This window comes from Vicugna pacos, chromosome 11 (genome assembly GCF_048564905.1).
Source record: "Vicugna pacos chromosome 11, VicPac4, whole genome shotgun sequence".
NCBI classification, from domain to species: Eukaryota; Metazoa; Chordata; class Mammalia; order Artiodactyla; family Camelidae; genus Vicugna; species Vicugna pacos.
This window is the reverse complement of record NC_132997.1, coordinates 29,987,455-30,002,389: the sequence shown is the minus strand read 5'-3', so window position 1 is coordinate 30,002,389 and position 14,935 is coordinate 29,987,455. Positions and strand designations below refer to the sequence as shown.

Below are 14,935 nucleotides of genomic sequence, written 5' to 3'. Positions count from 1 at the left end.
GTATAAACCAGAAGGAAAAACTGTTTAATGTGGGAGAGTAGGACCTGGCACGACTGTCACCCAGGAAACTCGCCCTAATACTTATGCCAGTGCAGATAATGAGCCCTAGGCATAATTAGCTATTTGGAATAATCCTTTTATCTTTTGACATCAAAATATCCTCCTCTCCTCTGACTCAGAGCAGCTCTGAGACACGCTCGCTGAATTCATGCAATGTCATTTTGGGACCTTCCTGCCCTCCTCCCTGCTCGCATTTGAAATTCACTTCTTATGAAATCATCACTCTGCAATCCACCTCAAAGGCACACGTGTCGGTCACAAAGCTCAGGAGGAATTTTAACAGTGTATCTTGGGCAATTATAACGACAGCGTGGATTTTTAACCCAAGTAGAACACAAGAATGTGGGAGAAGAACTTGTTTTCCTTTTCCTTTGATCTCCTAAAAGCAAGGTTCCTAATGTGTCTCAAGAAATGGAATAAATAACGAGGAACAAGATGAAAAAAATCAGGGCAGAGAAGAGTGAAAATGAATCTCTTCCTATGTGCGGAAACCCCAGGCACTCTAAGAGTGTTAAGTTATGGAATTTTATAACTTGAGGAATGTGTACATTATCCAAGGGGGGACTGTGTTCCAAGCCCCCACTGTCAGCAGGCTGAAACCGCAGCTAGTACCAAACCCTGCGTGTGCTATGTTTTTTCCTATACGTACATACTTGTGGTAAAGTTTAATTTATAAATTAGGCACAGTAAGAGATGAATAACCGCCAATAAAAAACAGAACAGTTGCAACAGGATACTGTCATAAAAGTTATGTGAATGTGGTCCCTCCCTCTGTCGAAGTATCTTGTTGTACTCAGCATTCTTCTTGTGATGCTGTCGGGTGATAAAAGGCCTGTGTGATGAGATGAAGGGAGGTGAATAGGCTAGTACTGACCTTCTGCCGGAAGGTCAGGAGGAAGTGGAAGGGACGGAGGGAGGGAGGGAGGGAAGAAGGAAGGAAGGATGGATTACTATCCACAATATCAGGCAGATTTTTACGACACGGGAGATCTCCACGGTGCAAGCCGTAGCCTTTTTTGTTTTTACGCTTCCCATGGCCTCAGTCATTTCCAGCACCTACCTCCCGCCAGCCCTCCTCCCCAAACCCACTCCCACCTCCAGCCACTGAAATGTGTATGTCAATTAGTCGATGAACAAATTAGTCCATAACGTCATCAGAGAGCCAGTAGAATTTCCCAGAATAAGGGCATTTTAGGGAGTCTTACAAAGACAGTGGACGCTTCTTGTTTGTGGTCAAAGCCACGGGTGACTGTTGCTTCGCCAGCTCCAGACTGGCCGAGGGACGCGCCTCAGCCAGCAGGGCCTCTGCACTGAGGCCAGGCCTTGACGCAGGGTGGACGCCGCCAGGGCTGAGCCCGCCACCCACGGAAGTTGATATGGTTGATGTTGTGGCTTGCTTTTAGCATTTCCATCAAGCTGAAGAGGAAAGGGAGGAAGGCACAGAGAAATACAGTTCATTTAGTTAAAAAAAAGACAAGACGCGAGGAGGAGTTTGAACTCTGACCCTAATCCAAACGTTGCAATTTTTGTCCTTAAATTCCCTTGTAGGGAGACCTCTCCCTGGGTCAGGATGTGCCTGGATCACTGGGATCTGAGTTGTCAAGTAGAAAAAATACTGAATTAGGTTCTGTCCAGTCCTTTTGGGGATTTTGTTTGTTTGCTTGTTTGATTTAAGGCAACTGTTAGAATTCATTTCACGTTCTAAATCTTTGCGATACATTTTCCAAGGGTTGAGGTTGCACAAGGCTCGTGTTAGCCTAGCTGCCTTCATGCTCGTATCTAGTGGAGAGCGGGATGCTCGCCTTCACAGCCTTTCCCCATGTGTTTTCTGTTTTACTGTTCAAAACAACTCGCTGAAGTATGTGCCCTGTGAATCTCATTTCACGGATTAGGAACCTTTAGGAGGCCTAAAGAGATTAAGGACTGTCCTCGCTCGCAGCCACATAACTCATAAATGCAAACTCAAGTTTGTCTGCTGGAGCTGCAGAGAATGCTCTAATTCTGTTTCTTCTCTGACAAAGTTTTCTGAATTTTAACTTTTATGATACTAGATTCTGACAAGATGGCTTGAATAATGTGTGCTCTTTCCTTTACCATTCTGAATTTCTAAAATGTTTTATCTTTGCGGGGAGGGGATAGCTCAGTGGTAGGGCGCGTGCTTAGCATGCACAGGTCCTGGGTTCAATCCCCAGTCCCTCCATTAATAAAGAAACAAATAAGCATAATTGCCTTCCACTCCAAAAAAAAATTAAAAATTTCAAAATCTTTGGACCTGTCTAGCCTTGTCTTTAATAACAGGAAATTTGGTGTAATTCATAATCATTTAAAAATACTTACAATCTTCAATAGCAGGGTCCCCCAAGTTCTATAGAAATTGAACCTGACTAAAAATTTTGTATAGACAAATAAGAAATGTGCGCATAGAGCAGTGCATGTACTGGAATGGCACTGGTGATGTTAACAGAAACTGTTCTGTATTAGGAGGGAGAGTACAGTTTATCCTTTACAAGCAAGCTTCTTGAAGAAGGAATCTGTACACCGTTTTCCCTTTTTATTCTTTCCTCCACTCACAGTACCCTCCCTTCTGCCCTAACTACTCCTCAGAACTGCCTGTTACCTACCCACCACCAGGTCAGTAGACACTTTTCTGTCTTTGAGTTTGGGCCGCTGTAACAAAGCACCTCAGACTGCTTGGCTTATAAACGACAGAAATCCATTTCCTGCAGTTCTGAAGGCTGCAAGTCTGAGATCAAGGTGCCAGCATGGTTGGGTTCTGGTGAGCCCTCTTCTGGGTTGTAGACTGCCAACTTCTTATTGTAGAAGTTGGTAATAGGAATGACCTAGCTCTCTGGCCTCTTCTTATAAGGGCATTAACTGTTTTTTTTAAATTGTAGTTTTATATATTATTTTATATATATACATAGTAATTTGTATCTGTAAATCCCCAACTCCCAGTTTATCCCTCCCTACCCCTTCTCTGCCCTGGTAACCATAAGTTTGTTTTCTGTCTGTTAGTCTCTCTCTATTTTGTAAATAAGTTTATTCATATCATATTTTAGATTCCACATATAACTGATACTTGATATTTGTCTTTCTCTGACTAACTTAACTTAGTATGATAATCTCTAGGTCCATCCATGTTGCTGCAAAAGGCAATACTTCATTCTTTTTCATGGATGAGTAGTATTCCATTGTATAATTACACCATATCTTCTTTATCCAGTCATCTGTCGATGGACATTTAGGTTGCTTCCATGTCTTGGCTATTGTAAACAGTGCTGCTGTGAACATTGGGGTGCTTGTATCTTTTTGAATTAGAGTTTTCTCTGGATACATGCCCAGGAGTGGAATTGCTGGATCATATGGTAAATCTATTTTTAGTTTTTGAAGGAATCTCCATACGGTTTTCCACAGTGGCTGCACCAAACTACATTCCCACCAACAGTGTAGGAGGATTCATAAAGGCACTGATCTTATCATGAGAGCTCCACCTTTATGGCCTTACTACTTCCCAAAGGCCCCACCTGCAAATACTGTTATGTTGGGGATTAGATTTCAATAGATGAATCTGGGGGACACGTTCAGTCTTAGGTCTTTACCTTGTTCATTCACTGATGACACTGTTCACAGTGGCTTCTTCTCTTCCTCGCATCACCCCTGTCTTTGGTGACCCTTTCTCTTGTTTTCTGGCTTCTTCTCAGTGTCCTTTGCAATTTCCTCTTCCTCTGCTTGCACCTAAATGCTTGTGTCTCTGTTCATCTTTGCTCTGCACCCTATCCCTGTGTAACCACACGCCATGAACTCTACTACTGTCAACTTGATAAGGATTTCCAAATTCATTCATTTGGTCGTTCATTCAGCAATACTGGTGAAACATCTACAAAGTGCCATGTTCTGGGATATGTCAGTGAACGAAGTGGAAGGGGAAAGTTCCTGCTCTATGCAGGACAATAGGCCATAAGCAGCAACAACAAAATGAGTAGATTGTACAGTGTGTTAGAAGGTGGTAAGGGAAGTAGGGTAGAGTAATGGAGATCAATGGTGTGGAGGGGAGGCTGTAATTTTCAGTGAAATGGACAGATTAGGCTTCCTTGAGAAGGTGATAGTTTCGCTGACTTGAAGGAGAAGAAGGAGCGAGTCATGAAGACATCTGGAGGACAAGCAGAAGCAACAGACAGTGCAAAGATCCTGGGGCAAGAAGGTCTCTGTCATATTCAAGAGACGGCAAAGAGACTGGTGTGGCTCGGGAGCCAAGGCAGTGAGGGGGAGGGTGACAGGGAATGAGGTTATAGGGCCTGTAGGCCATTGTAAGTACTTTGGTTTCCTTGTGAGTGAACTGGTGGTCACGGCAGGGTTTCAGGTTGAGAAATGGGACAGTCTTACTTACATTTTAACAGAATCACTGTCTTAGGTTGGGTTGCCCGGGAAGCAGACTCTGAAATTCAGGTAGTGTGCAGGAGGCTTCCGGGGGGCCGCTCTTGGAGACACGTGGAAGGGAGCCAACAAAGCAGAACTGGGGAGATGCCGTTGAACTTAACTAGTCACTGGATGCAGGTTGCCTCAGCTGAGGAGAGTTACACCCTTGGGCAGACAGCATCCTTCAGCTCAGAGCCATTTCCAAAGGGAGAGTCAACTGAGAGTCATCACAGTCCACTCTCCATCCGGAAGGGGGCACCTGGGTGGTACCCCACAGCTTCCCCTCAATCCATCCCTTGCACCTCTTACCATTCAGTTCCCATACGGAAGCTGAGTTCCACCCTCTGTCTTCTGGTTGGTCCTTGCTGCTGCAGCTCGTCTCAGAGTACACATGCTACCCATCCTCTTCCTCCTCTGCTACCCCTGGTAGACTTACCCCACCCTCAGCCAATCTATTCTCAACATAGCAATGTGAACGGTCCTCCTAAGGCATGCCAGATCACGTCACTTCTCTGCTCAAAAGCATCAAGCAGCTACTCTCCATATCAGTGTAAAAGCTAACATCCTCCCCTGCTTTGTACCACATTCTTGCCGGAGGCTGCATCCCCGACCTCATCATCCCTGTTATTCTCCTTCTCATTCATTCAGCTCCCACTACACCAGCCTCCTCCCTCCCCCTTGCACACATTTTTGTAAGACACTCTGGCAGTATCTGTTTTCCTACTCTTTCTGGAGGAGCCCTGAACAAGGAGGATAATCAAAAAACAAGAGTCAAGATGCTTCAGACTGAGATGTTAAGCGTTCCCATCTGGTGGTGTAAAAAGGTTGTCTTCTGCAAAGATGATCTGAGCCACGTCATTTAAGTTCATTCTCAACTTAAAAGAATTCAACTGTTGGCTGAAAAAGAAAGAGAAGAAATCACCTAAATAGTACACGTTACTCGGGCAGCAATGTGCCCTAGGGAAAGGATGCCAGTAGTCCTGAAACCCTTGAAAAGAAAGCTTGATTGGCTTTAAAGCCTTCCCAAAAAAGTGAACTTTATTGTTTAGGTGTCTAAGCAAGATGGTTTCCTTGGATAAGAGAGTGAGCAACTGAAGAACTGTAGAGAAACACTGATGATAAAGAATTAGAAGGAAAAAATCCACAGATTTTTGCACACACAAAACCTTATTATGCACAATTGGTTTTGTGTGTGCAAAAATCTGTGGATAATACACATAATATAATTTTTGGCTACTTAAGAGATTTTCAAGGGTACTTCATTGGTTGGCAAATGAGGATTGGACCCTGTTAAAAAATGGGCAGAGGATCTGAACAGACATTTTTCCAGAAAAGACATACAGATGGTCAACAGGTAGATGGAAAGATGATCAAGATCACTCACTATTAGGGAAATGCAAATGAAAACCACCACGAGATGTCACCTTATGCCTGTTAGAATGGCTGTCATCGAAAAGACCAGAAGTAACATGTGTTGGCGAGGATGTGGAGAAAAGGGAACCCTTGTGTTCTCTTGGTAGGGATGTAAATTGGTGCAGCCACCATGAAGAACAGTATGGAGATTCCTCAAAAAATTAAAAATAGAACTAGCATATGATCTAGCAATTCCACTTCTGGGTATTATTCAAAGCCTGAGTTGTCAGATGATGGTTAGCATTTTTTAGCAACAGAGTATTTTTTAATTAAGATATGTACATTGGTTTTCTTTTTTTTTTAGAGATAATGCTATTACACACTTAATAGGCTACAATATAGTGTAAACATACCTTTATGTGCACTGGAAAAACCAAAGAATTCATGAGTCACTTCACTGCAATATTCACTTTATTGCAGTGGCCTGGAACAGACCCCACATCTCTGAGATATGCCTGTATGGATGAGATCTCATGATCAGAAATGGCCTAAAATTTCAGAAGAAAGAGAATACTGATGATTTGAACTCATCAAAATTTAAAGTGTTTTTCTCTTTTTTTATCAAAGTCCATTTACAATGTTATATTAATTTCTAGTGTACACAACATAGTGATTCATTTATTTGTACCTATATTGCTCTTTATTAAATAGGAATATTTGCAAACATTACAAAGTTGTTAAAGCTGCAAAAAAAATTAAAAGACAAGGAAACTGAGAGAACTACTTTCAACAAATACAAATATAAAGGTTTAATATCCTTAATATATAAAGAGCTCTTAGAAATAAATAAAAGGCAAAATACACAGATAATTTACCAAATAAGAAATAGAATCACCTAATAAACATAAAAATATTTAATCTCATTAATGAAAAAATGTTTGCCCTTTGAATTAGAAAAGAATTTTTTTTTAATGCTAGGGTAAGTAGGATGAGATAGAAATATACTTGTTAAAGTCAGGCACATACATTGATACCATGTCAATATGAACAAAGAGTCTTAAAATAATATATAAAAAGGAAATCATCTGAAATGTGGGTAAAATACTATACACAGAAGTGCCATTGTTATTATTATAGAAACATGGAAATAACCCATATGTCCATTAAGGGACCAGGTAAGAAATTACAGTGTGGACAAGTGATTACACAATTAAGTTATATTTTCTACTACTAATTAAATGTGAAAATGCTTAGATGTTAGGTGAAAAGAGATGGATATAAATTTGTATTTTCAGGATGATTGCAAAGGTTTTTAAATGGAAAAAAGCAACATATGATTTGTATTTGGTGTGATGTCATTTCCTCTTTATAAACTGTATTTTCTGAGTTCCTTTTTATAATTATGTATTCCTTTTGTAGTCGGGAAAAAAATTCTTCCCCAGAGCCTTCCCGATAAAGTCCAAATTCCTTAGAGAAGCATGTGACCATGATCTGGCCCTAGCCCCCTGTTCACCTTCTCACCAGTGCCCGGTCTCACCTTGCTAAGGCCATACCACAATGCTTGGCTTCCCCTGATGGCCATGTCATCACTGTTTCGGGTTTGTTTTCATTATTTATTTTTGCCTAGGATGCTCTTGAATGCCCTTCTTACCCTCTGGGCTTGCTAACTCTTTGGCCTCTTCGATTTCAAGCCCCAGCGCCATGTTTTCAAGGGATAGCCTCCTCGGGGGTTCCTTGGGGTGGGTCAGATACCTCCTCCTTTTCTCTGCAGTCACGCTCGGTGATTCCATCACACTGACTTGCAGTCAGGGTGGCCAGCTGTCCTGGTTTGCTTCTCCCTGAATCTAATTCTCTGTTAACTTGTTCACATCTTAGTCTGTGAGCACTTTGACTCCACAGATCTTTTACAGTGTCTCCGGGTTTAAACATTTTATCCTTTCCACTATAGACCTTGTCTGTCTTGTGATCTTTACCCACGTGAATCTGAAGCTTATCAGGCGATAACAGGTAACAAGTAGGTGGAGGGCTGACTGGATCTATCAGTAGGTGGTATAGGCAGCTCCCGCCATGGTGGTGAGATCTAATGATGCTAAAGGGTTACTCATGACTCTCTGTCCTAGGTCTGGCAGACAGCAGTGAGCTTTCCTCTAGCTGAAAGCATCTTGGTAACTGGAAGGCACATCTTGATCAGTTAATGTGTTAGGATGGCTTTGTTTATCCCTCCCTTTAGTGCTCACTGTAATTCTGAACAGTTGTTTAATTCTGCTATTTAATAATGAAGTCTGTCCCATTTCAGTCCCATGTTCCCAATTCCCGTACCCCGCTCTACTTTTCTTATTTTCTATAGCACTTTATTTTGGTAGGGGGGAAGTAATTAAGTTCTTTATTTATTTTAATGGAGGCACTGGGGATTGAACCCAGGACCTCATGCCGGCTAAGCATGTGCTCTACCACTGAGCTGTACCCTCCCTCCTTTCTGTAGCACTTATCTTCCACTTGCTGGTAAAATGTGTTTCTTTATTATATCTGTAGTTTATAGTCCGCCCCTGCCCACATCACCACAGGACACGCATCTTTGTTTTGTTCATCAGTGTATCCCAAGTACCTACAAAAATGCCTGACACATAAGAGGTGTGCAATAAGTATTTGATAAATTAATAGATCTGCCTAAATCAGGGATTATTCCTCTTTGGGGATTAAGTTATTATAATTCTTCAATCACAAGATGAAAATTTTTAGACATCAAGAGAGGCATGTGAATGCCTTTCTTGACAATGAAAAACAGGACACCCTTAGAGACAACCAATTAATACTTTCTTGACAATCTCTTTAATTGAAATGGAGAAAGCAGTTCAGCAGACTTTCTAAACAAAGAAGAATGTCTAACAAAACATTTGTAGCCACTACATATTCTCCTTCCTTATTGCAATGTGTGCATAGTTGCCCCTGGGAAAGGGGCACTCAGGTCTTGATGACATTTGCTCATAAGTCACAAGGATCTCAGGCTACTAATTCCACCTTTCCCGCAAGAATGACAAATTGCTGTTTCTTGTCTTCGGGGTCTTCAGGGGCCATGGTGAGTATGTAGGGGTCCTAAAGACTCCCCTGCTGTTAAGAAACAGTAGTGTTCCTCAAATTTGCACTATAGCCTGGGGTAACCAGCCCCTAATATGTCCCCCAATCATCTCTGCCTCCTAGTATTCCACCTCTGGGGTCCCTCCCAAGTGAATCTGAGCCCGTCTGTGTGACCAATAGAATCTACATAAGTGACAGTGTGTGTCTTCCAGGGATTCATCATAAGGGGCAGCGACCACCTGCAGTGGTCTCTTGGGTCTCCAGCTCTTGGGGAAGCAGGTCGCCAGGGGAGGGGATAATAAGGCAGCTTGCTGGAGAGGCCCAGTTAGGCCGAAGAGAACACCAGCTCGGCAGCTCTGGAAGTGAGCCGCCTAGGAAACGGCGCAGCCTGCAACCTTGTGGGAGACCCCGAGCCAGAACTCGGCTCCCACATTCCAGATTCACAGAAACCGTGAGACATAGTAAATGATTATTGTTGTTTTCTTTAAAAAGAGTTTTGGGGTAATTTGTTAGCTAGCAATCGATAACTAACGAATATGCAAATATCTTTGAAGGGACAAATGACTTCTGACCTCGTATTAATTGTTTTTCATATTTTCCTTAAATAGTACAAACGTAAGGAATTTATATCCTTAGGCTCATCGCTTTTATACAAAAGAAATTTTAAAATCTAATCTAGTACAGACCCTACGACAAAACAATCCAATAAAAAGCCAGTCATTTTAATAGAGGATCGTTTTGCTGGAATTAAACTGGTGCTGACGTGCCTAAGACACCGCCTCTGCTGCCCGGGTCCCACTGCAGGTGCGCGCACCTGTGCTGCTCGCAGCCTCCCCGCGCCCGTTCGAAACCGGGGCACGTGGGGTTTTACCCTCCATTGGACCGTAGCTGCCCGTCTCCACGGCCAGATCCCCTGGGCGCGGCCTTACTCCTCCGGACTTCCTAGCGGAACCAGGCAGAGAGCCGGGCCCGCCTGCACCAGAACTGATGACACTTGATGAGTCTTTCCTGAAGACACAGGTAACTGGGCTGCCTCGCCCTGCACTTCGGGCCAAGGAGACGGCAGCAAGCTCCCATCCCCTACACGAGACTGGCATTCGGCAGAAGGAAGTTCGGCGTGGCTGAAAACGAGCGTTCTCCCTCAGATCTCCTTTAAATCTTAGGCAACCTGCACCCTTCACGTCCGCTGTGTTCCGGTCCCGGGGTTGGGGCGGCCCCTGAGCTCGGCATCTTCCAGCGCTACCTCACCTCCGCCAGCAGGGGGCAGTAGGCGCCGAGACGGAATGCGCGTGCTCGGCGTGGGGCCTCGCGCTTCGCATCCGCGACCGCTGAGCGTCATGGAAGAAAGTGCGCAGCATTATGGGAAGTGTGGTTTCCTAGCGTCCGGGTCGCGGTTGCGCTCCCAGCTTGAGCCCAGAGCGGGACTTCAGCTCCCGGCTGGCCCGCGGGAGCGGGAGGGGACGCGAGAGAAGGGGGCGGGGCCAGTGAGAGAAAAGGTAGGCGGGCCTGAGGGGGAGGCTCAGCCGAGGGGGCGGGGCTCCGGCCGCCGCCCGCGGTCTGAGGAACCTGAGGCGCGGGGCCGCGAGCGGAGAGGCGCCTGGCCGGCGGCGGGCCCGAGGAGGGCGTTCCCGGAGCGGTCGCGGGGGAGTCGGCTGCCGCCCTTCGGCCTGTCTCTGACGGCTCCCTCCGTCTCCGCCGGGACGCGGGAGAGCCCGGCGCGCGGCGGGGGCGCGAGGTGGAGCCGGCGGGGGCGGCCAATGCGAAACTGGCTGGTGCTGCTGTGCCCGTGTGTGCTCGGGGCCGCGCTGCACCTCTGGCTGCGGCTGCGCTCCCCGCCGCCCGCCCGCGCCTCGGGGGCCGGCCCGGCAGGTGAGGCCAGGGGGCCGCGCGGCGGGGAGTCCCGGGCGGCGGGCGGGCGAGTCCGGCGAAACAAACGGCCCTTTTCATCCCCGGGGCGTGGAAGTCAGGCGAACTTGGGGCCGCTCCTCACCTCCCCGCCCTTCCCGCGGGCCCTTTCTCCGGCCGTCCCCAGGCCTGGCCCGAGTGGCCGGAGCCCCGGCTGCCCTTCAGCCCCACGAGCCGCAGCCGCTCGCGCCGGGCGCCGGACGCCGGGTTGCCTGCTCCCTCCGCGAGCTGTCGGTTCGGTTCGCTCAGGGCTCGGAAGTCTGAGCGCCGCGTCTAACGTTGGTGCGTTTCTTCAGAGGTGGCCGGGTTTTGCTTTTAAGGAGTAACTTTGCTGGAAGGGTACACAGTGTTCGGTAGCCTTTGCAAACTCTGCGATGGGAGTCGGTTCAGCAAATCTGGGTATGAAATAGGGCGTGAGTGGAGTTGTTCCTGGGAATTTGGTTTGCAAAGCCTCCTGATGAAATATGCACGAGATTATCAAGTTTTTTTTAACGATCCTGTCCGTCTGCTCTAAAAGTTACCCTCTCGTGTTAAAGAAGGCTTTGTGCATGTTCGCTTCCCAGCTTAAGAAACAATGCTTTGCCCACCGCCCAGTGGATCTTTTTGTTGTTTTTGTTAATGAATTCCACCGCTCTGAACACTACTTAAGGCTCCCCCCTCCCTTTTTTCCTTTTCTTTTTTAAGGGCTTGCCCTAAGACTTAGAAAGAAGCTTAGAAGGCAGTTTTAAAGATGAGGTAATAGTTGGTTTTTTTTTTAACTACACTGGGGATTTTTTTTCTTGCCACTACTCCCCCAAACAGTTGTTCTGTTATCTAATATTTTTGAGAATTAGAATTAAAAATTTGCAATTCTGAGATGGCTCTGTGCCTTAACTTAGAAAGTATAGAAACTCGTTGTAATTGAAGTTCTTTATTTCGGTAGCAATCTCTGAAAATCCTTTTAGACAAACCACAAGCTCTTTGAAAAGGTTATTTGTGTCACCTGAGTCGAATTAAGATACCATTTAAATGATTTAATTGAAAACGCAATGTTACAGGGCATTTAACCTGTTAACAGATTAGGCTTTTCTGTTTTGTTTCTTTAGGGTTTTGTAAGTTGAGCTGAGGAAAGAGTGCCTTATGTAAAAAATGTTTTGTAACATCTGTTTGTACTTTACAAGTTTGTTTTGTTTTGGTTTTTAGGGTTTTTGTTTTTTTGTTTTTGGGGGGGATTTTTGGATAATGAGTGAGCTCTACTGGAAGCTACTTGGAGAGCTTTCTTGGGATATTTATGACCTGTGTATCTTTTAGGGTCCATAAACAAGCAAAAACCCTATAATCAAGTTTAAAACTCAGTAGGTTAGCCTGGAAATTTCTTAGTTTTTTGGGATAAGTTTTTCCCTGTCTCTTAGATCATCATCTAGACACTTATCTGCCATCCAATGAGACCAGGCAAGACTAAGGAAATGAGGAAGTAGACCTTGGAAAGGAACAGGGCTATAAGTGAGGAGATCAGTACTCGTTACATAAATTAACTTTGACCTTAGTTGGATATTGTGCATCTAGTCAAGTAATGGAGTATTTTCATTCTAAGTGAAACTTTGCAGACTCCTAACTTTCCTTTTTCACTTGGTACTTTGAAAACTAAAAGCAGTAGAAACATCTTTTTTTCCTTTAAATTTTTTTTGAAGGGGAGGTAATTAGTTTTATTTGTTTATTTTAATGGCCGTACTGGGGCTTGAACCCAGGACCTCCTGCATGCTAAGTATATGCTTTACCGCTGAGCTGTCCCCTCCCCCCAGAAACATCTTGATTGTTAAAATTCCCCACAGCTGCTTTTCTCATTGTGTTGTCACCACTTCAAACTAAAACATCTGAACATTTTTACACTCTGCGCTTATCTCTTAAGCCTGAAGCGAGAGAGAAAACCCAAGATTTTGTTAAGTATTCTTCCTTTGAATTAACATTTTAAGATTTGGTTTTGTTCTCTTTACTCTGCTGCCTTCTTTTGTCTTCAGTCTCATTAAGTCATGGCAGTCTTTTCTGAAAGGGAGATTTACCTTCCCTGAATATTGAAAAAGGCCCTCTCACTTGCAGTCGACTCGACAAATATTTGAGCGCCTTCTCTGTGCCAACTCCTGTTGTAGGTGTGGAATTACAGCTCAACCAAGATAGAGTCCCTGCCCTCGTGCAGTTTATGATTTAGAAGGGGAGACAACATAAGAAAACAATGATTAAATGTCATAGGGGAGAAAGACAAGTGCGGTGACAAATATAAAGCAGTGGAAGAGGATAGAGAAGGATGTGCTTTTGTTTTAAATAGGGCGATCGGAGGAGGCCACTGTGAAGAAGGGAGGGTTGGGCAGGAGCCTGAATGCAGTGAGCCTGTCACGTTCACACCCCCCCCCTCCCCCGTTGCTCATCTGATGTGGCGGCTCATCTTAAGCAGGTGAAGCACAGACGGGAGAACCACTGGTGAGGAGGAAACTGGGCTCCTGCCGGGAAACGCAGTGCCCCTGGGGTGAGGAAAGTGGAGGCGGAGACTAGCATTGGACCAGGGAGTAGATATACAGGAGAGCCTGATTAGAACATGTTGGCTTTGGGTAATGACTTCACAGGAATTATTGAACAGTTAATTTAGAAAAACGATGTGACAGAAGAAACTTTCTGTTTCTAGGATATTTGGAAAGGGAGCCAAAGAGAAAGGAAAGAAGCCTATCCCCTCAACAAATGCTTAGAGCGCCAGGTATGGTGCTAGGTACCTAGTCCTTGCTCTCAAGGTGCTCGCAGTTTGTTGGAGTAAGTCAAAGGTCAGAGACAAATTGAGCTGGCTTTGTAGTCTGGCCTGGGGCTGGTTTGTCCAAAATGATCCCTATATGCTAATCTTGTCTCTCTCTTTTGGTTTTCTTATTTATAAAATGATGACCTGATAGGGTTATTGTGGAGATTCGGTTAATAAAACATCCAGGACAGCGCTGGATTCATAGTGAACACCCTGTGAATTTTAGGGAGGAGCGGTAGTGTGACAGTGGCAGACGCTAGGGAAGTGTTTTGGGCGGGACCTGAAATTGACAAGAGCACGCTGGCAGTGTATGTAATTGTCCTTCTCCGTAGGTCTGTGAGGAACTTGCATGTTTTCTTCATTTTCAAGATTTCTGTCCATATGTGATTGATGTCATCCAAGAGCATGTACACAAGAGTGGAACTTTTGGTCTGATTTTTTAAGAATCTTTGTGCTTATTTTGTTGTTTTTTTCCTATTGAAACGTAGTTGATTTACAATGTTAGTTTCAGATGTACAGCATAGTGATTCAGTTATACATACACATATATATTTTTTCTTTTCAAATTCTTTTCCATCATGTTATTACAAGAAACTGAATATAGTTCCCTGTGCTGTACAGTAAGTCCTTGTTGTTTACCTATTTTATGTATAGTAAATTTATAGTATATATATATTTTACATATAGTAAATATTTAGTATATATGTAACTTTATATATATTATACGTAGTGTACCTGTTAATCCCAAACTTCTGATTTCTCTCTCCCCCGCCGTCTCCCCACTACATGTGAAGTTAACCCATGCAGATGCTTGCTAGCACAGTGCCTGCCACCTGGATACTTTGGGCTGATTTTGAACCATCGGTTTTGAAGTCAGCCTCCATTGGTCTTTCATGAACTTTTGGATGTCCACTTCCAGTGCAGAGCCTTGCGGTTGCCAGACTCTCAGGATATATTACATATTAAAGTCGTTGCCTTCAGGAAGCCTGGGTGGGGTTTTAATTACTCTTAACATTATGAAGATTTGTTTATTGCTATGTATTTGCCATCTAGAACGGTGATCATAGGAGGTGCTCAGTAATTTGAAAGAATGAATTAAAAGAATAAAATTGGCAAAATATGAATCTTGTCACGTTTCATGATGATCTTACGGTGGAATTTTTTTCTTACTAAAGTAAAACAAGTGCTTTATAGAAAAATTTGAAATTACTTTTTAAAAAGAAAAATGATCTGTACTGAGCAGTTTTTGAATGCACATGAATATAAAACATGTTTGGGGGAATTATTTAGTATTTAAAAATAGTTTTTTTGGGGACTTATGTACATTCAGAAAAAGTACATGTAAATGTGAGCTTGATGTGGTTT

General features: G+C 44.1%; 1 protein-coding gene and 1 long non-coding RNA gene across 11 annotated transcripts in view; both read left to right on the top strand.

Moving 5' to 3' along the window:
• Nucleotides 1-10,415: 10,415 nt before the first annotated feature.
• The window catches only part of B3GALNT2 (beta-1,3-N-acetylgalactosaminyltransferase 2), a 49,251-nt gene continuing 44,731 nt past the window's right edge, over nt 10,416-14,935 (top strand). For all 10 annotated transcript variants that reach the window (XR_012077278.1, XR_012077279.1, XM_072971001.1 and 7 more), the window contains exon 1: nt 10,416-10,773. Coding sequence is in view for 8 of the 10 variants with exons in the window: in XM_072971001.1 (XP_072827102.1) it covers nt 10,662-10,773 (112 nt within the window). In the remaining 2 variants the exon portion in view is untranslated. The remainder of the gene's footprint in view (nt 10,774-14,935) is intronic.
• On the top strand, nt 10,974-14,694 carry LOC140699250 (uncharacterized). Its single transcript, XR_012077284.1, has 2 exons — nt 10,974-11,091; nt 14,365-14,694. It is a non-coding gene; the product is annotated as an uncharacterized lncRNA (long non-coding RNA).